The 27,023-nt window shown below is 45.6% G+C and overlaps 1 protein-coding gene across 5 annotated transcripts in view; it reads right to left on the minus strand.

The window, feature by feature from the left end:
* TOX2 (TOX high mobility group box family member 2) overlaps positions 1 to 27,023 on the minus strand; it is a 257,175-nt gene that overhangs the window by 15,202 nt on the left and 214,950 nt on the right. For all 5 annotated transcript variants that reach the window (XM_037915733.2, XM_037915730.2, XM_037915734.2 and 2 more), the window contains one exon: positions 6,503 to 6,583. In XM_037915733.2, the coding sequence (XP_037771661.1) occupies positions 6,503 to 6,583 (81 nt within the window). The remainder of the gene's footprint in view (positions 1 to 6,502; positions 6,584 to 27,023) is intronic.

Below are 27,023 nucleotides of genomic sequence, written 5' to 3' on the forward strand. Positions count from 1 at the left end.
CTTATTCTGTCCCACCAAATGTAGGTTCTCACTGCTTCTCAGGATTGAGCCCAACAGCTGTTGATGCAGTAACACAAACAGCCCTAACATCTCACACCTCAGACACACTCCCAGTACTTCTGCCATAACCTCAAGCCTCTCCTGCCCCACCCACCCCCACCCTCCCAAACCAAACCACTGCTGCTGTACATAAACCCTTCACAAGCCCTGCCAGTGCTCCACTGCACTCAGCTGCTAAGTTAACTGCCTTATGTCACTGCCTGTTGTCGGTTCAGGGCAAGATCCTGCGAGTTGCTCTAGGCAGACTTAGTGAGAGGCTGTTAGGCCAGGCAGAACTTGAAATCTGTTAGCATCAAAACTGCCCCTCACATACAGTCACTTTTCAGCTGCTCTGACCCTGACAGTTACGAACACGCTACAGTGTGTGTGTTTATACGATGGCTTTGTTCTCTTGCTGCCCATCGCATCCTCCTCTTTGATCCTGCAGATCAGTCAGGATGCTGGATTTGGGACATCACATTATCTTCCACGGTAACTGACTGTGATGCAATCAACTAAGGCTTAAGACTTCGGTGCAGGACAAAGGAGGAGAAACTGGGTTGGGAGGGAAAAGGCCCTAATATTCTTACAGACACACAGAGACACATGCTTAGAATCCTGCACTGTTGACTGGAATTTTGCAATTGACTTCAAATGGTGAATGATCAAACCCATAAACACACACACAAAAGTTGACACAAAAGTTGCACATGTCCACACCCACAGTAACTGCAGAAGTCCAGTGGTGGTTCTTAAAGGCATGGGAATCTTACATAAGATAAACAATCTTGTCTCGGTGTCTGCACGTAACAGGACTGCACTGGCTAGGGCCCTGTATAGGAGTGCTAGAGCCTTGCATAAAGAGTCAGATAAATTACTGACTGTCAGATGGATCTTGTTAGCTCCAGTCAGGATAGAAATGGGGTTGGAGGGGATCTCTGGGGCAGAGGGAACTAGGCTGGGAAAGATGAGTTCCTGCAGGGAAACTCTAGCAGCAGCTGTGCTCAAAGAGAAAGCTAGGCTGACGTCTACATTTTCTTAACAATATAGTAATACTAGCATCAGCTCTTAGCCAGCATTTTTCATCGGTAGATCTTACAGCACTTTTCAAAGGAGGGCAGTATTATTACCCCCATTTTACAGATGAGGAAACAGATGCACAGGGAGGTGAAATGATTTGCCCAAGGTCACCCAGCAGGCCAGTGGCAGAGCAAGGACTAGAACCCAGGTCTCCTGAGCTCCAGAGCTCTATGTACTCGGCAACATTGCCTTGGGATTTGATTTACCAATAAAACTAAGCCCTAGTAGGAAGGTCTCCTGGGATGATGCAGTGTGTGTAGACTCTATCTGGAGCAGGATTGGGCCCCCCCTGCAATATCCCCTTGTACCTCCTATGCTTACTTGCATACAACAAATACTAAGTTTCTCTAACTGCAAATACCTGTTTACTTATCTGAAGCAACAGGCAAGTTTTTAAGGCACATACCGACACAGGAACTATCTTTGCCTCTAAATGATCTCATTTCCACATTTATTTAAATGTGAAACTCACTCTTTAAAACTCCTGCTCTCTCTAACCCCTCCCCCACACAACAGTGATTATTGCTTTCTTGCTGTATGCACCGAGATACTGCTGCACTGTATTAAAGGCAGCACGAACAGCATTCCAAAATCAGAATAGCCCGGCAAGCTCATACTAAATACATTCAGAGCGGTTATGAATCTTTTTAAACACTTAAACCAGTGAAAGGGACTTAGATTATTTCCTTTTTGACCTTTTCGCCACAGCTCTTAACCTTCAAGTGTGGCTCGGTTAACTCTGAGGCAAGATGCCTCGGTGCTCGCTGCACAGCATGACATGTGTAGCTACTCCGGTTGTAATTACATTCCAGTTTAAGCCATGTGGGGTTATTTTTAACATGAAGTATAATTCTGCACAATATTAACGATAGGCTGACATCACTAAGCTCTCAGTCTGACACAGTCTCACTCCCGGGGGCTGTCAGCCCATGCAAGTTTAACAGGTTTCCACGCCAGGCACCCTTGTCATTGAAGGCAGTCCCAATTCTTAAAGGAAAGTGTATATTCGGTCCCCTCCCTCCACACCTTCAGCAAGGGCAGAAGCTTAGTTTGGTCCTTCACTGTGATGGCGCCCTCTGCAGGAAAGGGCCAACAGCTACACCTAGTTCCATTGCCATACAGTGGACAGTCACATACTACCACAATTGGGAGAGAGGGGGGAGAGAAGTCAGGCTGATGTCCTATATTTAAGATTCTCCCTCTGTGGTTTCACAAGCGGGTTGGGCTTCTCCCTGGCTGACTGTCGAATGCATCCGATGAAGTGAGCTGTAGCTCACGAAAGCTTATGCTCAAATAAATTTGTTAGTCTCTAAGGTGCCACAAGTCCTCCTTTTCTTTTTGTGAATATAGACTAACATGGCTGCTACTCTGAAACTAGTCAAGGAAAGACATTTATTGGTGATCTGTCTCTACGCCTCCCATCTTCTACAGAATGTTGATGAGGATGTTCCGTTTCCTTGTGGACCTTGTCGGCTGAAGCCACGTGCAGCATTTGAGTCACGTTGATGGGCCACGTAGCTGAGCCGTTGCTCCTTCAGAGTTCTGGCTGGCTGAGCGATGTGCATGTGTGATGTCAGCCTGCAAGGGCCATAGACACAGCATAGAAATCTGCCTCTGCTTCTTCTAGAGTGCTAGCCAAAATAGAGATGCACTACCATGGTGCAGGGGGAGAGATAGCACTGATAACAACCACTGAGGGAAGGCAGTCCCCTGCCAGCAAGGCGCTAGCAATGGAAGATACTTAAAAGGCAGCATTCAGAGTATGAGATTTGGATGTTTAGCCAAACCTTTGAGATCTTTCCCATCAATCCATCCCCATTCCTTGTTCCTCCCACCCAGGTCTCCTCCCCTTCCCATGTGAACCTGATTCCAAGTCCTGCTACTATCCTTCTTCAGCAAGGGGACACTTGCCTCTAGCTAGTCTCAACCACCCTAATCCTTGGTTAGGCCCTGCTCATTGGGTCCCTCTTGTTCCTCACATGCCAGTGGCTACTTTCCCTCAGTTCTGTCCTTCTCCATGCCCTTTGCTAACATTTTCCAAACACCACCGAGTCTCAGCCGTCTGTATCCCTGAGTCCAGGCTGCGCACAGCATCGCTCAATCTGATACCCTCTTTCTGACCTGGGACACCTCAGAGCCCATGTGACTCAATGACAGCCGACCTGAGACCCAACCCCGCAGAGATGGCCAGAGCTGCTGAGAACCCACAATGGCTTCATGTCAGAAAGTGCACGGGGATGTAAAGGGGACAGAGTAATTGGGTACAGCGAACAGAATGAAATTTACTGTATGAAACCATGAAGATATAAAGGGGGCATGAGGAACACCCAACCAGCAGAAGGAGATGAGCCAAGATCTCAGAAGTGTGATACTAATGTCCTGGGACCAGAGCTTAATTTGTAACAAGAGAGGTTCCTGAGCTCAAGCAATTTTTTTACTTTCGTAACTGAAGCAGCAAGGCCAGAGGGGCCGGGGCTCTGAACTGCCAAGCTGAGAGGTGGCAGGGCTCAACCCCTGGCACAAATTAAGCACTGCCTGGGACCTCACTGAGAGTGACATTTATATACTTCCAGAACTGAAAGTGGCAGATCCATTCTCTCTCCATCCTTTCTCCTCTGGACTGGATTCCTCCTCTCTAGCAGAGAAGGTTGTTTTTATTTTTTACTATTGCTGTTGCCATGTGTTATTTACCCAGCTCACAGCTGTTATGGCACTAATTAGCTATTTATTTCTTCATTGTTTGGGACGGTACACTTTCCTGTTTTCTAGGAATTCATTCACATTCGCTTTTAACCTTCTCTCCTAACCTGGCATGGGGAAACAGCACCCTTCTCCCCTTCTGGAATGCACCGCAGACTTCTGTTTCCATTTAGAAGGTCTGCCTGAACTGCAGACCTATCCATTAGATTACACCAAAGTAAACTCTCCCTAGCACTGCGCTATGCACAAACCTAAATGGAAGAGAAGAGTAAGCACAGAGGAGCGGGGAGGAGAGATTAGCACAATTCCAATGACAAACTACAGGCACTTTCCCCTATAATGATGGTCTAGAGAATCTACTGCCCGCATATAACTCCCCTCCTCCCAGATCCAGCCCTGTTCAATGGGGCAAGAATAGCTGCAGGACAAAGAGAATCTATGTTGTTTCTATGGAACCTACTGCTGTGATATCGGCGCTCCTGTCTTGTCCCATATTGTGCACTGACCTGGTAAGTCACAACCCAGAAGTAACGCTACCTGGCGGGAGGGTTGATCCTCTGCCCCCGCTCTCCACTTCCACTGATGTTGCCTCTACCTCCACTCAACTAGCATCTGGAACTGCACCCCTAGTCTACTACGGCACCCAGGCCACATCAAGAGAGAGAAGGGGAAGCACTGGGTGCTTCCAGGCATTGAGGCCAACAGGTGCTACTTGAGGACTAAGCTGGATAGGCCAAGGGGCACGATGGGGGGAGTTCTGGTGCAGGAAGAAGCCGACTGCCCTCCACACCATGGGAGACCACCCTAGATCAGGAGCTGTAGTGGGGGAGTGAGGTGGGTGGAAGGCAACCTCCCCACCCGAGTGATGCAGAGAGAGAAATGGGGAAGACAGATTGGGAGGAAAGGAAAGAAAGACAGGACTGGCTGGCGTGGGGAAGAGAAATGGGACCTGGAGGGTGGTCTGGAGAGGACAAACTCAGGGGAGGGGAAACTAAAACCTTCTCTTCCCAGAGAGCCAAAATAAACAACCACTTCAGAGCCCTGTAACACTATCACACCATGGGCTCTGCTCTGCAGATGGCTGTGCTGCTCCTTCAGGGCTCTCCCCACGCAGTGTGAACCTGTGCCCTCCAGAAGGAGTTGCTATTCCTCCCTCACACAGCCAAAGTCTCCTCCCTGCTAGTCCGGAGGTGCCCCGTGTGCTTTCACTGGCGGCAGTGTGAATTCACAGTAACACCACCGACGCCAATGGAGTGACTGGGTATTCACACTGCACAGGGCGCTGGACTCACAGCCGGAGCCACCAGCAGGGCTGAACTGACAGCTCAGCACATGTGGCTCCAGTCCGGCTACTGAGCCCAGCTCCAGAACAGTTTAGGGCTCACCTTGCCACCCCAGCCCTTTCCAGGAGTCAGGAGCATCACTCTCTGCAGTGCTCACGGCCCCTCTTGATTCAGGGGACAGGAGAAGGGGCCTGGGATATGAGAAGGCAGCCACTGGGAGGTGGACAAAGTCAGCATACGTGTTCCCTCCTCCCCATGGACAGAGATGCCCATTGACTGCAGTGGTACCTGCTGATAAGGACACAGATGGTAAACAGCAAGCTGATCAGTGGTGAGCCAGGAGTGGAAATTGGGGAATACACTCACATCTGCAGGTTGTATCTAGGAACCTTACGGACCAGTTCCTTTCTCCTCTCTCAGGAATTAAATCCAGCAGAAGGTTCTTCCTTCCTCTTAGTTTGGAAGGCAAACAGTGTCCTGATCAATGGCCATGGGCACTCAGACAGATATGCTGAAGAGGGTGTACGGCTCACACTACCATTCTAGGAGACACTGGCAAGTGAGGGGGGCACTGGGCTTGGGCGTTACTTCTGTTCTGCACACTCCCATGTAAGGCCATGAATTAATGTACTGAGAGTCCCCTAAGCTGACTTTCCTGTAATGGGTAAGAAAGTCTCCTGTTGTGGGCATGGAAGGGACAAAACCTCCAAAGAGTTATAAAATCACCATAGCCGATCCTCAGCTGGTGTAAATCCATGGACATCGCTGCCCCAATTTATACCAGCTGCGGATCTGGCCCATTATCTTTAGTTCCTTTTGCAAAATGCCTGTATATCGCAAATCCTTTTGCTCGTCAGCCTGGAAGCCAACTGCAAGAGTGGTGTAAAGAATCCAAGCACCATGCTCCGGAATGGTGTAAGTGAGTGACAGAACTGGGTAATGGAATCAAATAACATCTCACCTTTGAGCGATGGCAACGTAGTGCTGACAATTCAGCCCCCTCTGATGGGGGGGCAGGAGGAACCAAGACAAAATGGAAACCTATCTAAAGCTGCAAATCAGTTATTACTCAGTGTGGTTACAGAGCAATCCAACTGCAGTGAGGGATCATGGAAGCCCTGCCTTCAAACACTCCAATGTGCCATAATAAATTAGATCTTATTTTGGTGTGTTAAGGAAAAAAAATTGGCACCCACACTGCATTGTGTATGCTCAAGTCGTGCTGCAGAGCATTTCATTTAGCTCTTCCAGAAGGTATTTAACACTGATATTAGTTTTGATAGCACGGTTACAGTGTATTTCTTACAAACTTGCTCCTCCCCAGAGATTTCCATGAGTTCCAGCTAATTCATCATTGCCACATCCATAGAGATGCATGTATGAAACACATTGTCTGTTACCTTGGAAACCAAGCTGGCCCTGTAGGCTGCCAGAGCCTTTAGATACTCCTTCTTCGCGGCTTCTGTTTTCCTCTTATATGCCTGAAAGGACCAAACAATGAATAATAATTAATAAAGCAAAACAGGGTGCTGTCTGGCACTGCTACATCTCACCCTCCTCAGATGGCCCGTGTCTCCACTGGGCTGTATTGCTTTGTTACAAGGAACGGGGATGGGGCCTTAAAATACAGTGTGCAGGAAAAGCTGATTTCTCACTGAGGTGCTGCTGCCAAGGGGGCGGGGGAGGGAGAGAGAGAAAAATTTGCCCCAAACAAACCCCTAGATCTGAACACCCTCAGATGTTGGGGAAGTTGGGGTGGGACCTTATCTGAACCTTGCTAGATATCTGAACCTTGCTAGATATTTGTACGTGCTCATTGCCATGGTATCTGAGAGAGTGGGTTGGGGAGGTAAGGACAGCCTCTCTCTCATGGCATAGTTCAGAGAAGTCTGTGTTCCTGGTGCATGCCAAAGGAGGACAGCCCTGTCAATGGAGCAAATCTATTACAAAAAATAGAACCCCATCAGGGTCTTATGCTGACCATCTGCCCTAGCCAGAGACCTGTTTCAGAGAGAGGTGCCTTTTCACTCACCCTTTGATTCATGGCCACCAGGGCTGTCAAGCTGTGGTTATCTGAATGAGTGAGATTTTGTCTATTTCATTGAAATACATGGGGAAAGTCTTCATGGTAAGAGTGAGGGTCATGAAGTCAGGGGGAGGAGGTCCGCTCTCGCTGACACTGGTGTGCAATCAATGGAGTCATTCCATACTGTTACCCCATGTGTGAATGAGAACAGAATATGCTCCAGGTACTTGAAAAAGTACCAACAAATTAATTCAATATAAGGAAGCCTCCCAACACTGCAAATTCCAAATGTTCAAAAATCATGAGTCAGGCCCCCCAAAATCATGTTTAAAATCATATTTAAAAATCACAACATTTTCAGAAATCCTAAATTTTGGGTTCTTTTTCTTTTCCTTCTGCTTTTGAGTCTTTAAGGCTCATGTTTTCAAGCTTTTCTCTGCAACCTTGAGGGCTAGAAACTTAATTTTCCTTTTCAAATGAATGTGGAGATTCGCCATGAATTGGTGCTTTGAGAAAAACACTACATATCCTGAGACTCAGCATCACTAAATGGAGCTTTGCAGACTTTAACAAGTCTGATAATTAGTCTCTTTCTACCATAAGAACAATTGTTTTACTGTAGCTGTATTGTGCTGGGCTAATTTTCAGCTCAGAATGACACTCATGAAACCTTAGTATGAAGTCAATAGGCTGCAAGGAACATAAGTATTAGTAGAATCTGGTGTGCTGTTTGTAGAACTGGCACAGAAATACAGCCCTGTCCCATGCAGGCCAATTCCCCAATGGCCCTCAAGGACCAAACTGGAACCAGTTAAAATGATCAAGTAAGAAAAATATTTTCAAATGAAAGAAAAATTTGGGCAAGGGAGGAAATTACTGAAATAAAGTATCTACTAACCTCCCGTGTGAAACCCAAATCTCTCATCAAACAAGTCAAAGTTAATTTCAGTTAGAACAGATTTGAATGCATTTAACTCTTCTTTCAAAACAACAACTTTACAACAGTAAATATGCTGATGTCCACAGGGGATTTTCAGTTCTTTTTCGCCATGTGTTTCTATCATGGCACCATGTATTATAGTCAAGTAATGTAAATGACCAAGGACTCACCTGTGAGCCCAGCTCCATGCCTGTCAGGGGGGCAAGGAGCTATAAGGAGCCCCCTTTCTTCCCTTTGTGGGCTATGTGCACCCAAGATCTGTGCAAAGGGATGAGCAGCCCCTGCGGGGCTATGCCCTTCCCTGCTCAGATGGACAGGGATTGGGCAGAGCTATGGCTCCACCCCCATGCTCCCAATGAATTGGCCAGTGCAGCTGAGTCAGCCTGGAAGGGAGATTAAACTGTCCAAGCTCCAGTCACAATCTGGTTCCTGCGCTGCCCCTTACTCAGGCTGGATTGGAAGATAACCATCTAGTTACAAATTAGTATTTTATTACAGTCAAATGCCAAAGAGTAAATAATGTTTTTACCATTGAGTTCACGCATTTCTGCACACCCTGAAGGCGCCTGCCTGGCGTGTCCCGTTGTGTCATGTCTGTCCACACCCTGATCTTTTTTATCTTACTATGTCTGGTCTCTCAGCCTTGATAACTGTTGCAGTCCCGCAGTATTACCACACTGGGCAGTGAGAGTTCAAATAATTGTGGCCCCAGCAGTATCAGAAAGGCAAAAAAGGAGTGTGAAGTTTTGCAACATGCTATTTCTTTCCTTAGGATTGTAATTTACAAACCATACTTGCTCTAGGTTGAATGCACAGTCTAAGAATGGGATCATTTCTCTTTACACTTCTGAAAAGGATCAACCTGGGAGATGTTGGGCCTGGTCCTGAAGTCCTCGCACATGCGAAACTTCCAGTAAAGTGAATAGAATTGAGAAGGTATTCCAGCCCACAGACATTCATGCGCACTGAGCATATTTAGCAGCCCCACAGATCTAAAGATCACGCAGGAGTCAATATGGTTTCCCAGGATGAAATTTCTGGCTTTTCACTTAAAAAATATGAAATTTGATACAAAAAGTTATGTTAAAAGACCATTAAAATGACAAAGTCAAGCCCTCTAAAGTGAGAAATGGAGAATCAAGGTTGCCCATGCAATCTTAATTTCCCCCTTAGCAGGAAGCTTTATGATACAATCTTTAGTTACGATCACATTTGTTCTACATGGTCCCTGCCTCATTCAGTTCACTGAGTGGATGGTGCAAGAACAGAATTAGAAAGGATGCTTTTTTGTAGTTAAGGCACTGATGGAACCCAGGAGAGCTGGGGACTCTTCACAGACTTCCTGTGTGATGTCTGGCATACATACACAGGAACCCAATTAAGAATACAGAGACATATTTAATTCTGACATTTCCTAATTTTTGAGTGCTAGAGTTTGCAGCCTTTATTTGCTTTTAACATATTTTTTGTTGTGTAATATACATCATATACACTGCCTATATTGTATATATTATCAGGCAACCTTAACAGTAGGTGGTGCTACCAGCCACACCTATAAATGCACATACACATATGCATTATACACATACCGATGCGTGAGTGTTTGGGTGTGCAGGCATGTGTCTAAAACAGTGTCAGGAAAGATGGTTCCAGTTGGAACACATTGTTTTTAATTCATGCTGCAGTCACGTACTGCTTCAACTCAGATTCACTAACAAAGGATCTGAGTGCAAGATTGGGAGGCAGACATTTTAAAGATCATCTTGCGTGTAAAGGCTGAAAATTGGATGAAAGCTAATCAGAAGTGATTTCAGAGCTGAAACTGTTTCTTCCAAAATGTGCAGAAAAACATTCATCTGGTCCCAGTGCATGAAGGACGCCATCCTCTTCACAGGGGCTTTTCAATCCCATGTCCTCTTCATTGGTTTGTATAAAGGAATATGTAATACTGAGGAATTTGCTTTTAATAGATGCTCTCAAATGCAATATCAGATGCCAGTATAACAATGAAATATCCATCCCCATCTCTCAAGTCAGTATATAACAACGACCATATCTGATGGTGATGAATCAAAACCATATTTATTTTCCTCTTATGCTGCTATAAAATACCTAGGATGAGCCTTTCTTGTCTTTGGAAGCACATAAACTAAAAGTGCTCTTGACTCAAACGCTGCATGGAAGCTCAATGTCTTGGACACTCAATGACATGGACACTATTGTCATCTGTACACACAGAGAAGCAGCAATTTAGTGCTTGGGAGAGTGGGGAGAAGAGAGAATTTTAGAGTTTTTAACTTAACAAACAAACAATAAGAAACAAATAACTAATAAGTCACGTGCTTATCACCCCAGTCACTTTGCTTGTGTGTTAGAGCCCTTTCCCACCCCCTTCATCAGTCTTTGTCTTTTTAGATTGTAAGCAATTTGAGGCAGGAACTGCGTCTTCTCTTGTATTTGGAAAGTGCCAGTAACTTGTGGTTGCTACAGCAATCTATTACATGATAATTGAACAAAGAGACCTCATATTAAGAAGCAGTAATAACAGAAGGGAACTTTGTCACAGGATAATGGTCTCCTGCTGCTGAACTAGATTTATGACCCTACTCTAGGCTGATGTTGCAATGTAATATGTGGTGCACTATTTAGGCGGCTGTGGTCCCTAAATGGAAAAACTGCTTTGTGGAAAAGCGTGGAACCAACCTGACATCAAACTATTCCTCCTCGGGCCTGCAGAAGCCCCTCGAGAGATTTTTTTCGTTTTAAAAATAAACGGGCAGTTTCTCCTTTTGACACATTTACTGTGGTGACACTTGGAATGGTCATTTCCGGCGAGAAGTTGCACTTCTGAGCTACTTGTCCTCTTCCTGAAGGTGGCAAGTAAGAGGGGAGCCCCACCGACATTTCGCCTCCTTAATCGATGCTGAAGTGTGCTGAACTCTTAAGGAAACACGAGGCATCCGGAAGCTCAGCACTGCGAGACTACAGTAAGTCACAGATTAATATATTTTGAGAGCCTTCCCGGGGTCTGCACTCTTTCTGAAGCATCCTCCTCCAAGTCCTTCTCACACGGCAGCCATGCGGCTTGCCCTTCACATAGGGGAGGTGGGGAGACTTCTTGGCATGTACTACTTGGAAGTTGTTGCCAAGTCCTGGAATCTGAGATCTGTTAGATCCACTAGGGCTGAGTAACATTAGGGGAAGGTGACTCTGGAAACACTCCAGCAGGAATCTATCTGAAGTAGCTTTCAAAGAGCTGTGTGTATGTGCGTGTGGATTTAGCCACATGATCCTCAGGACAAAATGTCACCATGTCCAAACATGATGGCCAACAATTGTCCTGACACACTCAGCGGTTCTACGCTGACCGTTAAACCATATTCCGTATGACGTTAACACAACTGGTGGCAACCTTGTTTAGGTCACAGTCCAGACCTGACTTTATGTGGTAAAATCCTGGCTTCACTGAAGTCAATGGCAAAACTCCCATTCAGTGGGGCCAAGAATTTACACATTGAGCTATGGGAGTCTTGTGGCTAAAAACACTGCATGACACTTTGAAAATGTAGGGCTTAAGTGTGAACAGCAGATCCTAGTGAAACCGCTTAAAACCCCTCTGTGTTAAAGGAGCTTTGAAGCAGTGTTTATGACCTTTTAAAGTTTTCATTTAAATATTGACAGAACCATGCTACTTTCTAATTAAATCACATTTTCTCCCAGGGATTTTAATTTCAAAGTCATTTATCAGATTTAAAGATGCTCCAAATATTTTACATGTGTTCCTTGATAATCTGTCATGCCTGCTGATTTATTTTGCTTATTCGTAAGCAGAATTCATTAGTCATTAAGGGAGGGGGTGGAGGATGGTGGGGGGGGAGCAAATACAGTTAGTGATTATGAAAAAAAATATCAGAGCTGTAAGAAGCATACGTTGGAGTCGTAATCCTGACACCTCTGTGTCTCAGCAAAGCAGCTAGTAATTGTACCATAATGAAATGTTCTTGTTTGATAACCAGTTAATTAGAGAAGACAATTATTCCAAACCCTGCTGACGCCCGTGGAACTGCTCTGTGGTGCGCACACACAGGATGACAGGAGTAGCGGTATCAATAACCTTTCCATTCCAGCCCTGTTGTTTGAAAAGAAACTGTTTTGTAACGTGGGGCGGGGGGGGGTGAAAAGGAACCCAGAACTACCACAGAAACATTTTACAGTGACAATTACCACCCAACCGACTGATTGTCTTTGCCCAGAAAGTCTAGTTTTTTGGTGAAATCCGGAGGTTTTTTTTTTGTTTTAAATACCAAATATATACCACCAAGGTGCAGTTTGGTATTACTGTTATTTCTGAAGGCAAATTTGGTGCATTTCATAATGAAGAGGATCAAACTGCTCCCCCTTTGCACCCCCACCACATAACTCTATATGACCCATCCGGCCCCATGCCATATGCCCCAATAATGACCAGCCTTCCCCCTTCACCTCTCCACTCTAAATGTGACTGTATCGCTATATAAAGCCATACAGACCATTACCAACATTGCCACCAACCCAGACTGACCACGGTCCTCACTGGGCAGTATAACTCCATATGAACTATCCTACCACACTATAACCATATACAGCCTGCAGCTGTGCATCCTGCCTGGGCAATGTCCTCCATATGGCCCTACCATCCTCACTGCCCACGGGCAGTCCCATATGGACTATCCTATACAGGCCATATAGAGCTGCATGCACTGGTCCTCTCTGCCTTGTACTCCTGATGACTCTCTCCCCACTCAGGCCTTCGCCACCATCAACCCCAAGGTCTCCCAGGTGGACAACTCCTCCGACTTCCTGGGCAACGTCCCCCTCAGCCCCAGGGGCAATGTGTTCTAATAATAATGCCATGAGCAGTAGATAAGGAATACATGCCATACAAAGTAGAAGCAACCTTAAGTGACATGGAGCAAGAAAACTTGTTGTTTTGTATCAACACAGAAAAGCTAAAGATTTGGTACAAGAAAGGTGACACCAACTGGTGCACGGCAAGAAAACTACCCAGGGCCCGACACCCGGAAGTCAAATGTGAAAGCACTGCAGCCCATACGGTGCGGAAGAAGTTTGTTTTTTCTCCTCAGATACTGTAGGAAGAAAATGCCAGGTCTGGCAAGCCCCAGCCTTGTTCTGTTGTTTGCCCCCAGAGGAGCACTTACATGTGTAGGTGTAATATCCTGCAGACAGAACTGCTGGCCTGAGGGTTCACTATGGGAGAGCAGCCTCCAAATTACATAGTACAGTTGAGATACTGCAGTGGTAATAAAGTAAAAAGTGCCCATGCTGGTGATAACAAGTACTGTGCGGTGGCTGCAGAGGGCACTCCTTGTATGAACCCAGGGAATGTTATTTTCATTGGCCTGTGCTCTGTTTCATGCCTAAATCTCCAGTGATGACAAATCAAAAGGTTTCTATATTTTGGAGCAGTTTATCATGATGTAATTAAAATAAAAGCCAAGGTGAAATCACAGATAGGAGACTTTAAAGACAGAGCAAGCTTATAATGTGGGTTTGGGGCTGTACCCATAGGAGGTGAGCATGCAGCCCCTGCCTCGTTCTTTGAGCCTAGTGTTAATGGTGGTTCAAACTATTAGAGCTACTGTGGACTTGGGAATACGTTGCTGAGTAGAGACCTTAAAAAAAGGAAGCATGGGAAGAAGGAGATATGATGCCAATGAAATGTAAGCTAATGGAGGAAAGACAAAGAACAGCGGTGAAACATAAGCCTGGCTTGACATGAGTGATTGGACATGGATGATGTGGAGAGAGAGAGAGTGTGTGCGTGTGTGGGTGTACGTACGCACGCATGATTGCAGTCACTCACTGGGAAAATACCCACTCCATGGCCTGGAGGAATGGCATATCCCAGTGCAGTGAGGATGGATCCACAGGCTAGGGAGGATGGTGACCAGAATGCATGGTGCCAGCTAAGAAATTTGCACACAGGGTGGAGTGGGAGAAATGGTTCTCACGGGCTTGTCCTCTCTTTCCCCTCCTCCCTCAGCTGAGGAGGAAGCAGCTGTTTTGGGTAAGGAGTGGGAGGAAGACAGCACCCCACCTAAGGTATCCTGGGAGAATATCAAGGAAGTAACAAGCACCCACTAGATTTCTGTCTTGGCTCTCTTAGGAGAAGAGTTCAGACTCTTGGGGCTATGTTAAGAGAAGCTCAAGCCTTCCCTCTTTCACCATACAGCCCTGCTAGATCACTTTATCTCTCCAGGGAACTTCACTCATTCTGTTCTCGGGGAGAAACGTTCAGCTTCCCCCAGCCCGTATTCCCCTCAGGGCACGAAGGACTGTGCAAAAGCCTTGGATGGCACTCACAAGGCCTTCCTGTCTGCTTCCAGTTAGTGGTACCAGTCTGGCATCACCCCATCGCTAACAATAGCCAGGTCATTTCATTGTTGCCTATTATCTCCCCACTGAATTACCACGGTTCATCATTGCCAGCTCTCTGTATAAACACTATTACTGGTCAGTATTATGGCCAGGTTGCCTTACAAGACCGCGCTGTATATTGTTCCCAACAAGTCTAGGCTTCACTGTGGCTGAAATGTAATATAACTTTACAACAGGCCTCAGACGCCCTTATATCCTGCAGGCGATATATGCAGTACCCTGTCAGTAAGTGATGTATCTGGTCCAATGAGCAGATGTCTCTGATTAGATGGGTGATCTATTATTTTCTGCTGAGCAAGTAATTTTTTCCTTGGGTGATTTATCCATTTAGTATAAACTCTGTTCCACTCCCCATGCAGTGTATTTATATGGGAATGTTGCACATGCATTTTGCCATGGGTACTGTATATCGCTACTTAGCATAGTGAATGTGTCCATTTCTGTGTAAGGTAGCCACAACGAGCTATATTCTGCTCTCACATTCGTGTAATCCCACTGAATCCCAAGCCTCAAAAATCAGTCAAAACTGCTGCTGAGTTTAACCTGATTTTGCATGAAAGCTATGTGAAATGGTGAATTTCACCTGTTTTATGATGTAAAGCCCAGGATTACTTGAAAGCATTGTTCATGAACCTTGTGCTGATCCTGGTCTGAGTTTCAAGTTTTTAATGAAATCCCAAACCAGCAACTTTCATATGTTCAGTGGTTTCATAATGCAACTTCCATAAGCCTCCATTATTTATCCACATGAAAATGTAACCGTGATGCTTGCAGACCAAGTGCCAGCTCATGCCAAGACTCCTGGGCCTCACTGGACACTGACAAATGCATAGCTGGAAATCAGCCTGGATCGCCTGTGTGTTCATATTGCTAAAATAGATATTAGAGTTACGAGAATGCATTTAGACTTTATGAAATGATTGTAGGATGCTGCATGCCTTAATCTTACTTATAATATCTGTATCCCATCGTATAAGGTAATGTTTAAGTGTTTGCTCTGTACCTATTAACATGTTTGTTAAGACTGTAAATCCCCACAGTTGAGAAGCATTACCAAGTGTGAAATGCTAGTTTACCACAAGAGGCGTTATCTCCTCCCCAACAAAAGGCCTGGAGAGACCAGACAAGCCATTGTGAAGCATCAATGGACAAAAGGTTTTGTTGGTCGCTTCTGCCTGTCTGCGTGGGGGGTGGGGGGGGAGAAGGAGAGGTAGGGTCCATATAATTATGTCGCTCAGGGGTGTGGAGTGTAGATCTTGCCAAAGATTCCTATTGACTTCAATAGGAATTAGATCAAGCACCTTGAGAAATTACTCTAAAAACCTATAGCAGAGATATAATTTTCTATTAGATTCTATAGAATGATGCAAAACACCGATGGACAAGTGACTCTGTGACCTTTAAAAGTTTTAAATTGAGTAAAATATTACTCTGTTTTAACTTAGGTCCATTTTACTCTATCTAAAACTGAGAAAAGCTAACTGAAGGGAAAGACAATTGCCTCTACATTAAGATAAATACAGTATTTTTATATTAAGACAATGTTTATGTAACTCTAAAACCAGGGAGACATGATTCATAGTTACATGAAAGTGCTTGGTTCTGTTTATTCAATAATTTTTTTTATGCGAATGCTGCTCTTTAAGTGGTAGCTGGTATACAAGGCAAATAATTGAGGAAAAATAAAAAAAATAAAGGTGATTAAATAATGAATGTAAACTGTATTTGTGATTTCAAGTACTCTGTAATTTAACTACCACTAACAATCAGTAAATCAAGAAGTTAGACCTATACATATTATTAAGCCCCTTGTCTCCCCAAATACAGAAATCAAACTACGCCCTCATCCCATCACAGTTTGAACGCTGAGGGGAAGGGAATAAAAATCCCTGTTAAAGAGAAATTGTATCCCTATGCTGCCTGAACTCTGAGGGGTGAAGTTTCGAAGCATAAGCAAGGGGTCCCCAGTTGTTTAGCATGGGCTAGCCCTAAAGGACATATAAATCTTGCATGTTATAGCAGCTATTCTCATCTTTTGGAACTTAAGACTGTAACTCGTGTGTGTGTTTACCAGCTTTAACCTTTAAATAACTCTCATTTCTTTTTCTTAGTTAATAAACCTTTAGTTTATTATAGGATTGCTTACAAGTGTTCACTTTGGTGAGAGATCTAGGGTGTACCTGACCTGGAGTAAGTGACTGGTCCTTAGGGACTGGGAGTAACCTGAATATTATTGTGATTTTTGGTGTAAGGGACCATCTATCACTAAGGCAAGCCTGCCTGAGTGGCAAAATAAACTGGAGTGCCCAACGGGGCTGCCTGTGGCTCCATGTTGAGGGTGTTGTAGTGCTTGATTTGTTCACACTTGGTGGATAAAATCTAAGTATACAACACACAACCAGTTCGGGGTTTGTGCCCTGTTTCTTGAGGTGGGGATTCACAGCCATGGGCCACTCCAGAGACCTTGACAGCAACGACCAAGGAAATCTGAGGTTTTCTGTTCTATGCAGGTGTCTCAACGCCCCCATCACCATGTTAGCTGAGAGTCCTTTGGGTCTTTCCCCTGAGATAGAATAGGGCTTTGGCGAGTGAGACACAGGAAATGTGGTCAGGGAAGAGAGGATGGGAGACAAGGGAATTGGGTGCGGGGGGAAGAGGAGGCCACATCATTCATGTAACTTTTCAATATGCAGCAGAATCGCTTCTGGACATCTCAGCCAAACAAAATCTCCCAGCCCTTGGCGATTCACCCACTATCACCTGGAGTCAGGCATTGGCTGCTTATGTACAAGCGACAAGCAGGAGGCAATGATGATACCCTGGAGTCTTCGCCCTGGTACCTCCTGCTGGAGACGAATAGAGTAGCACTGAACTAAGGCTAACTCCTGCCTTGATTTATACATGTGCTATCCACTGACTTCAGGGAGGTTGCACTGGTCTGGGCAGAGTTTAACTACTCTGTTGAACATTAAATTTTTCTAAAGGGGCACACCTGGTCTCTGAAAGCTTCTTGGAGCAGGCTCCATGTTTCAGGTTAATGTATTTCGCTCTCTCTGTCAGGGCAATGACAGGGGTCGCTGGCTTGGAAAACCAAAGGCCACACATAGGGAATGAGGCAGGGTCCTGGGGTGCTCATGGTGAAGAGATGGAACAGGACAAGAACCACTGAACCAGGAGGAGATTAAACCAGGCGACAAGATCAGAGAGGCTGAGCTCATGGAAGAGGAGAAAAATTATATGAGAAGGATGGTTCAGTCAATCAATACAGCTAACTACAGCTGAGCTGTTGGAGGAATAAACACCAAGAGGCCAGGGAACCTCATTGCCATTTTGTTTCCCCCTGATTTGCCTATTGACCTGGTTCAGACTTATAGCATAGGCTGTACCTGGGTATGAAACAGAGTTACCTGCACCACAGATTTGAGCTACATTTATAGCCAGGCTGGGGGACAACCAAATTGTTTGGCTCCCTGGCACAGCTGTATGGGTATCATGGATAGGGCCTTTGTTGCGTCACCTACAGAGGCTGATGGGCACGGTCACAGAGCTCCTCAGCGAGGGCTCTCATCATCAAGAACTCATGCCCTGTAATGACAGCAGTCCCGTGGGACCCTGTGCTATTCGCACCAATTCCAATGCTAGGACTGTGCCTCCCTCAAACGGGAGCGAGGGCCCACTCCCCTCTCCTGCAGGGACATCCTGGAGAACCATTAAAGCATTCTAAGAAGAGCAGAGATCAGATTCTTCCTCCGTTTTTTAAGGGACAGAGGAGTAAAGGCTTTGACTGCCTCCTTTATTCTAGCATGACCTTTTTGCCCACATGTTTAAATACATGCCACACCCTCCAGGTGGAACAGCTAGCCCTACTGGAGAGCAGTGCACTTTGCACCTCATCCCTGGGAACCCAATGCAACAGCCTCTGGCCGACTTACTAGAACCTAGTCAGTCCAGTGAGGTAGCGTCTGAATGGTACCTTTCTGGATAACCTAAGCTCTTCTAGATGGTGCTAACGTTAACTAGATTCCAGCATCTTAATTGCATTTCGACAGGTGGCCTAAACTCCATGCTTGCTCCAGGACAGAATCTTCTCTGCAGAATTAGAAGAGTTCCTTTCAATCCAATCCTCAAGATCTGCCACAGTTAGTGTCAAATCAGCCTGCTCCTTTAAACCTCTCTCTAATATTGTGAATGTAGCTGTTTAATGAAAAAAATAACATTGTGGCAAGGAATTATACGGGGAGCTGGGAGTTGAAGGATTACTAAAGACAGGTACCCCATTTGATGATAATAGCTGAATTAGCATTTCACTTTTGAGTAAAGTATAAGCTATCTCTACAGGAACAGCTGCTAAACTATTTGCAAAGTTCAAAGACTGTGTATTATTATTTTTTTTTTAGTGTCACATTCTTTAGATTCCGGTGTAAGCCTCTTAGGAAAGGCCATGCCAGCTGTTGAAGAATGAAGATTATAATGTACTGTAAAAGTAGTGGTTACGGTATTTAAAGTTATTAATATTATTTATTATATTTATTATTATTTGACGTGGCAAAGTTCAATGCCCGAAAGGGTTAAGGAGGGGAAGGAAATGGTGCAAGTTGTTGAACAGGTGTCCTTGAGCAGTACCCAAGGACAGGGAGATTGCTAATCCTGTATTCCACAGCATGATCAAATCACCAGGCAACAGATATAAATAAAAAAAGGCAGGAAATGAGGAATTTAGATACAAGTGTGTCAGAGGGAAAATGAAGATTCATTGTGAAGAGGCTGGGAAGAGAAGAAGAAGGAACAATCTGACAAAAGGCACAAGTGATAAACCAGAAGAAAAAGAAAGGCTAAGAAATACACGTCCGTGACAGCAGCCTTCTAATCAAAGATGTTCCTAGATTATAGGTTTTCTTGCATAATATGCATTCTGTTTCCCAGTCTGTGTTTGTCTTTCAGTTAGTGGAGGAGAAAGAAAAAACATATTTGAAATGGGATGGAAGCAACCTTTATTTTGCTTATTTCATCAGGAGAAAAAAGCAAATTTGCTTTGTGGGAGCAGCAGCACCTGTTCAATGGCAAATAAAAGGCTACAGCTTTGCTATTCCAGTGCATATAATCATTAGCAACCCAAAGGAGAGAGAGGATTAACCCTCTGCTTGCTGTCAGAGGTATGTGGCAAACAGCAGCGTCTCGCTTCAATTTGTAGAGAAGCCATATGCAGTCTCTCTCAAATTAACACACGCTGCCAATCAGCCAGCTGTGGGAGGGTATTAGATTCTGCCTGCCAGGAGGACTGGCACTGGGCCACCCTCTCTAACTGGAGGGATTGGATACACTGTGTAGCGTGGGTGGGCAAACTTTTCGGCCTGAGGGCCGCATCTGGGAATAGAAATTGTATGGCGGGCCATGAAAACTCACATAATTGGGGTTGCGGTGTAGGAGGGGGTGAGGGCTCTGGTTGGAGGTGCGGGCTCCGGGGTGGGGCCAGAAATGAGTTCAGGGTGCGGGAGGGGGCTCCAGGCTGTGGCAAGGGTTGGGGTGCGGGATGGGATGAGGGCTCCAGCTGGGGGTGCGGGCTCTAGGGTGGAGCTGGGATCAAGGGGTTTGGAGGGCGGGAGGGGGATCAGGCCTGGGGCAGGGGGTTGGGGTGTGGGGAGAGGCTCAGGGGTTCAGGCTCCGGGCGGTGCTTACCTCAAGTGGCTCCTGGAAGCAGCGGCATGTCCCTTCTCCAGCTCCTACACACAGGCATGGGCAGGTGGCTCCACACGCTGCCCTGCCTGCAGGCACCGCCCCTGCAGCTCCCATTGGCTGCAGTTCCCGGCCAATGGGAGCTGCTGGGGTGGTGCTTGGGGTGGAGGCAGCATGCAGAGTGGAGTCCCATGGCTGCCTCTATGTGTAGGAGCCAGAGGGGGGCCATGCCATTGCTTCCGGGAGCCACGTGGAGCAGCCACCAACCCTGCTCCCCAGCTGGAGCGCCGGAGCAGGGAAAGCCCCAGATCCCACTCCCCAGCAGGAGCTCAAGGGCCGGATTTAAACAGCTGGTGGGAAGGATCCAGCCTGCGAACTGCAGTTTGCCCACCCCTGCTGTGTAGTGATCCTGGCCAAGGTACTGGCACAGGCAAGGAATTTATGGACCATCCTTCACCAGCACAGAGATGGCGGCTGGGTTCACTCAGTACCATATATAACTTTCAAATGTAGCATATAGGGACAGACGGATCAATGTATTTGTGATACTTAATGGGCATGTGCTGTGAAACGGTCAGCATGTATTAGAAAGGTGTGACTTGATAATGCAATGGCTCCGCTCAGCTAAGAATAGATTAATCAGACAACCAGATTCAAACCCCTGCCCTTGGTCCTCCTCTCCTGCCTCATCCTGGCCACTATCTGAAAGAGCTTGCACCAAAACTCACCTGCAAGGAGAGCTTTGAGACCGTCTGAAAACAAGAAATGATAAGGTTTGCAATCTTTGTCCAAGTGAAACAGAGCCATCAAGTCCAAAGGGCTGTGGGAGGAGTTCACTTCCAGTTATCCTCTTATAAAAAGTGGAAAGCTCAATGAGGAAAATGATGCATAAAAATATTGCCTGAATTGACTAGTGTCTTGGGAACACTTTTGCCTTCTTTAAAATCACAGGATCATACAAATGTAGGGCTGGAAGGAACCTTGAGAGGCCACCACGTCCAGCCCCCTGCACTGAGATGGGACCAAGTAAACCTAAGCCATCCCTGACACGTGTCCAACCTTTCTTCTTAAAAACCTCCAATGATGGTGACTCCACAACCACCCTTGGAAGACTGTTCCTGAGCTTAACTACTCTTAAGGTACGTCTTCACTACCCACCGGATTGCAAATTTTATAAGCATATGCTCCACTCCATTATCCAAGTCATTAATGAAAATACTGAATAGCAGTGGACCGAGGACTGACCCTTGTGAGACCCTACTAGATGCATCCTCCCAGTCTGACAGAGATCCATCCACAACTACACTTTGAGTATGGTCTTTCAGCCAGTTGTCATGACTTCTAGTCATTTCATCTACACTACTTTTCCCTAGTTTGCTTTTGAGAACATCAGCTATCTATAGCCTTGATCCACCATACCTTGCAGATCCCAAACTCCTGATGACATCAATGGGAGTTGTGTGTGCGTGCAAGGAATGCAAGGCTGGGGTCTCTATGTTATGCCAGCTACACAATAACATTCTGGGGACATATCCCTAAATCCACGGTTTTTATGCCGGAAAAACCTTGTTGGGGTCAATGGGAGTTTTGTCTGAGCAAGAACTCAGTAAAAATTGAGTAAGGCCTTCAGGATTTGGCTCATTGCTTGTCTGGTTTTCATTGTTGTAAGGAACCCTTTATTATGGGGCTAAAGTTATGTCTTTCTGAACACTGGGTTCTGTGGCAGACTGCAATCTTGCCATTCATACTTTGCATGGACCTTACCGAGAGATTATCTCCATGTGAAAAACAATGTAAATTAAATTTCTTTCAGATACTTTATAAACCTTTAAAAAAGTCCATGTCTCCAGAGCTAGTCACGTATTAGAACCAGTAATGAACACTAAAGTGTCTTTTCAGAGGATCTAGTGAATTGTAGTCTAGTAAAGCGACTGCTGCGAGTCAGGATTCCTGGTTTTTATTTCTATTTCGGCCACAGATTCACTGAGTGACTGTTCTAGCCACTCACCTTCTTGGCCCCTCCCTTTGCCCATCTGTTAAATAGGGATAATGATGCTTACCTGTCTATTTACAAAGGAATGTTTGAGTTAATACATTAATCATAGAAACGTAGGCCTGGAAGGGACCTTGATAGTCCAGCCCCTTGCACTGAGGCAGGACTAAATATTATCTCTAGACCATCCCTGACAGGTGTTTGTCTAACCTGCTCTTAAAAACCTCCAATGACAGAGATTCCACAACTTCCCTAAGTAATTTGTTCAAGTGCTTAGCTACCCTTACAGTTAGGAGGATTGTATCATGCTTTGAGATGCTTAGAAGAAATGCCCTATATACTGTATGTTCTAAGCACCAGTCAGTGTTTTCATATATCAAAAAAATTGTGTTAATTTAACCTGTCTTTTTTTCCTTAGCATTTGCTTGGGAATGTAAATGAAGGAGACTGGAAATACGGGCAGCTTGGCCAAGAGAAAGCAAATAGGGACTAAACAAACCATAATCCAGCCAAACTCTTCAAGAGCAAACGTGTCCCATCTCACAAACCACCAGTGCAGCCCCGGAGTCAAAGATAAATAGTGTCCTCTCTGCCAGGGCCTCAGGCAGAGGGTGTAATTGTAGCAGGAGAAATGTTTACAGATGGAGACAAAGCCAGGAAGTTAATATTTAAGCATTCAGACAAGGAACAAATGACTTAATTAAATCAATTAGAAAGAGAGAGAAATTGAGCCACTTATAAAGCATGTGTAAAGAAATGGCAAGTGCCACTGCTCTCTTGTAAAAGAAAATAAGGGAGAATTAGCAGGCAAAAAAAATGGGCTGGTTTAATTCCTTCTGTTAATTAGAGTTGAGCATTCGCACCTTGCTCAGGCAGGGGTTGCACCAGTGTTTCCATTATGTAAACCCAATTTTCAGCTGGGCTGGGTTGAAACTGGGTCTCCCATCCACAGAGACATCTTTAACATATTAAGAAAAGAAGATGCAGTTAGGGCTGAAATTAAGTGGCAGGAATAAAGGTTGAGAAAGCTGCTGTCTCCGAAGCCTGGGTTGGGTTTCTTCTGTGCATCTGTAACTCAGATATGCCTTGGCTCTGTACATGGGAGGGGGCAGAAACCTAGGGGCAATTCCAACCCCTGCTCTGCAGAGGGTCTCTTGGCAGCAGAACTGATGCAGCTCAGCTGTGTAAGGGGGAGGTGGAAGGACTACAGGGCATGGAGTCTGGTATGGCAGCACACAAGGGTATGAGGGGCGCATGGGTGGTCTGCATGAATCCTCCTGTCCTCCTCTTCCACCGGATGCTGCAGAAGGGAAGGCCCCTGGGCGCTACTCCAGCCATTGGGCTAGAAGGGCCTTTACGCAGCTACTCCATTCTCTGGGAAGGCAGAGTCCTCTCCCGTGGCTCTCTGAAGTTAATGGGATTATATCAGGGGTAAATTTAGCCCATTATGTTCCTGGAGGGTCCTAATTCATATGGTGTCATAGGACGATTTACTGTGAGAGTCAACCATAAGCTACAGGGGAAGGTAGGTTTTAAGCAGATTATTAATGACTAGAAGTGAAAGTGGCTCCATGGTTTAGAGATGGGGGGAAGGGCCAATTTCCAGAAGAAGGGTGCAGCCCATGCAAAAAGCACCAACTGCTGTGGACAGAATGGAAGAGGGGGACAGAAAGAAGTCCCAGAATGGAGAAGTGGAGTCTGTGGGCTTGGTTTTTGTCTTGGTTACATTGACCAGGATTACTTCTGCACTACACCAGTGCAACTGAGATCAGAGTCGGAGCCAGGGAGCAGATGGGTATGAGGCCAGAGATGTGGAGGAGGAATAAGGCCCTAGAGAGATCTGAAACGTAGGAAAGCCATTTTGAATTGGTTTAACAGCTGTATAGGGGAGGAGCCAGAGGGAAGGTGACAGAGAGGATAAGACTGGTATGCTTCTCAGACCTGGAAAGAAAGAACATTCCTAGGAACCATGGGAATTGCCAGACCAGATCAGACTCGGGGTCCATCTAGTTCAGAATCCTGTCCCGAACAGTGACCAGTGAAAGATACATCAGAGGCAGGTGCAAGAACCCCTGAAATAGACAGTTGTGGGATAGCCTGCTGCCAAGCGATATTTCTTTCTGACCCCCATTAGTGGTGGTTGTATTATGCCCTGAAGCAGAAGGGTTAATTTCCCTCCCAGAACAGCTCTGTTTATTAAAAAAACCTTTAATATCATATCTCTAGGTATTCTCATTTTCCATATAAATGTTCAACTATTATTGGAATCCTGCTAAGTTCCTGGCCTCAATGATATCATGTGGCAATGAGTTCCACAGACCAACCTCTTGGACTTGCTGAAGTACAGAGTGTAATAATTTAGGAAGACTAGTAGTTAAGGATTTCAGGATTAAGAATTTCAGTAGAGGCCAGGTCAAAGCCAAGATGAATCCCAGCAAAAGGATGGTGCTGGACACCTTATAGAGAGCTAAGATGTAAGAGGACAGAGAAGGTGTGAGGTCAAGAGGAATTCCAGGAGGTCTGGTTGTAGGAGCAAAGCAGAGGGGAATGTGTTAAGTGAGAGCAGGGTCAGAGAAATGGAACAGAGTACTCTTTACCTAGGGGAAGAACTTTGGGGCTGTTTAGTAATAAGAAGTTACGGTGTATTCAGGAGACAAGACCACAGCAGCAGAGAGATGGGAGAGGATCGGATCAGCAAACCATCAAAAGGGTCATTGCCATAGAAAGGGATGTCCAAGACTTTACACGCCATACCCTAGCTGTTAAAGTCCACTGGGTAAATAATAACCAGAATATGGGCTTGATTGTGCAACCACTGATCACAATGCTGGTAATCTCATTGAAGTCAGTGGGACTCTTTGCATGAATAAACACTCATTGACGGGAGTGACTGAGGGTTGCAGCATTGCATCATGTGAAAAGGGCCTATGCACATTCTGACAGCACCCACTAGAACTAGACTGACTATCTGGTTTATCATGTAAAGGACAGGAAGCATGAAAAATCCTTTTTAGCCACAATTTAGAAGTCATCTAAACATTCATTTTCTCAACTGATTCTGGGTTTCTGATGCAGGGGTGGTGGAAGCTTTCTAACAGTGGGGGAGCCACTAGTGCCCGAACTGTGGCCCCGCCTCTTCCCCGAGGCCCCTCCTCACCCCTTCCCTCCCGAGGCCCCGCCCCTGTGCCGCCCCTTCCCCTGACGCCCCACCCCCATGCAGCCCCTTCCCTTGAGGCCTCGCCCCTGCACCACCCCTTCCCCCGAGGCCCCTCTTCTTCTCCCCATCGCTTGGCTTTATGGTAGATAAAAAGTGAGGGGGCCATGGCCCCCTGACCCCCCTGTTCTGATGTCATTTGCAGTGTCTCAGGGTGAATGATGTACTTCTCTCAATTGGCACTTTTATATTTACACAGGTTATAGATTTCTTTAGAACTTAAGAAAACAAAATACATCAAGGAATAACCAATACGAATGGTATGGAAGACAGTATGGAAGCCTCATGCAGCCTGGCAAACAACACTAGTGTGGAGAGTCATGAATCTTTGCAGTTAAATAAAATGGCTTTTACCCCACCGGAGTGAAATACATCCATGCTGTTTGTGCCTGACCCAAAGCAACAGGGACTATTTCCCGGCATAGCTTTCATTTCAATTGGTTCTGTTTATTTGCTGCTCCTCTCTTAAGGGTAGCCACCTGGAATTCTAGCAGTGGGAGCACTGGGAGCTCAGTGACAGAGGGCGCAGGCCCTAAGCTGTCAGCAAGCCTTTAAAGTTAGGGCTCTGTGCTTCAGGAGAGAACGGTGAATTTCCGAACGGTTGGGTTCAGAGACCAATTGCAGAGAATGTCAGATCTCTCTCCTTGTGATAAAAAGACACACGTGCTACCAAAAAAGGGTGCCCTGGGGTCTTCGCAATAGGCAATTACAGGGCTTTTGTAACTGACTCAACATCAACAAGAATAGCTAAACTGAGCCTAGAAATCTCTGCGTGAAACAGACTGAGGGCTGTGTGATGGTTACAGAGTAGGGAAGTTCCCTATGAGATGTTACACTGAAGATCTGCTTCCTGGGCTTTTTTGAAGCCTTGACACTGGATTTGAGGCTGCCAATGTGGAGAGAAGCTATTGTAGTTTATAAGCAAGCCCCAGAACAGTGAATCAGCACATACAAAACTGTTTCCTGTCTAGGCTTATTTTACATGACTGGCTGTAATAACGAGCCCTGAGAATTTCCCTGCTTTTGCATGTGTACGAGGGATTTATATTGTCTTAAATAATGTTTATATTATTCAAATGAAATTACTTCCCAAAGGAAAGTCCCTCCCCTCCTTCCCAATGGCATGAAGGATCTCTTTGAAAAGGACAAAGAACATAAGAACGGCCATACTGGGTCAGACCAAAGGTCAATCTAGCTTAGTATCCTGTCTTCCGACAGTGGCCAATGCCAAATGCCCCAGAAGGAATGAACAGAACAGGTAATCATCAAGTGATCCATCCCCTGTTGCCCATTCCCAGCTTCTGGCAAACAGAGGCTAACAGCCATTGATGGACCTATCCTCCATGAATTTATCTAGTTCTTTTTTGAACCCTGTTAATGGTCTTGGCCTTCACAACATCCTCTGGCAAGGAGTTCCACAGGTTGACTGTGCATTGTATGAAAAAATACTTCCTTTTGTTTGTTTTAAACCTTCTGCTTATTCATTTCTTTTGATGGCCCCTAGTTCTTGTGTTACGAGAAGGAGTAAATAACTCTTCCTTATTTACTTTCTCCACACCAGTCATGATTTTATAGACCTCTATCATATTCCCCCTTAGTCATCTCTTTTCCAAGCTGAAAAGTCCCAGTCTTATTAA

Source organism: Chelonia mydas, chromosome 13, assembly GCF_015237465.2.
Source record: "Chelonia mydas isolate rCheMyd1 chromosome 13, rCheMyd1.pri.v2, whole genome shotgun sequence".
NCBI classification, from domain to species: Eukaryota; Metazoa; Chordata; order Testudines; family Cheloniidae; genus Chelonia; species Chelonia mydas.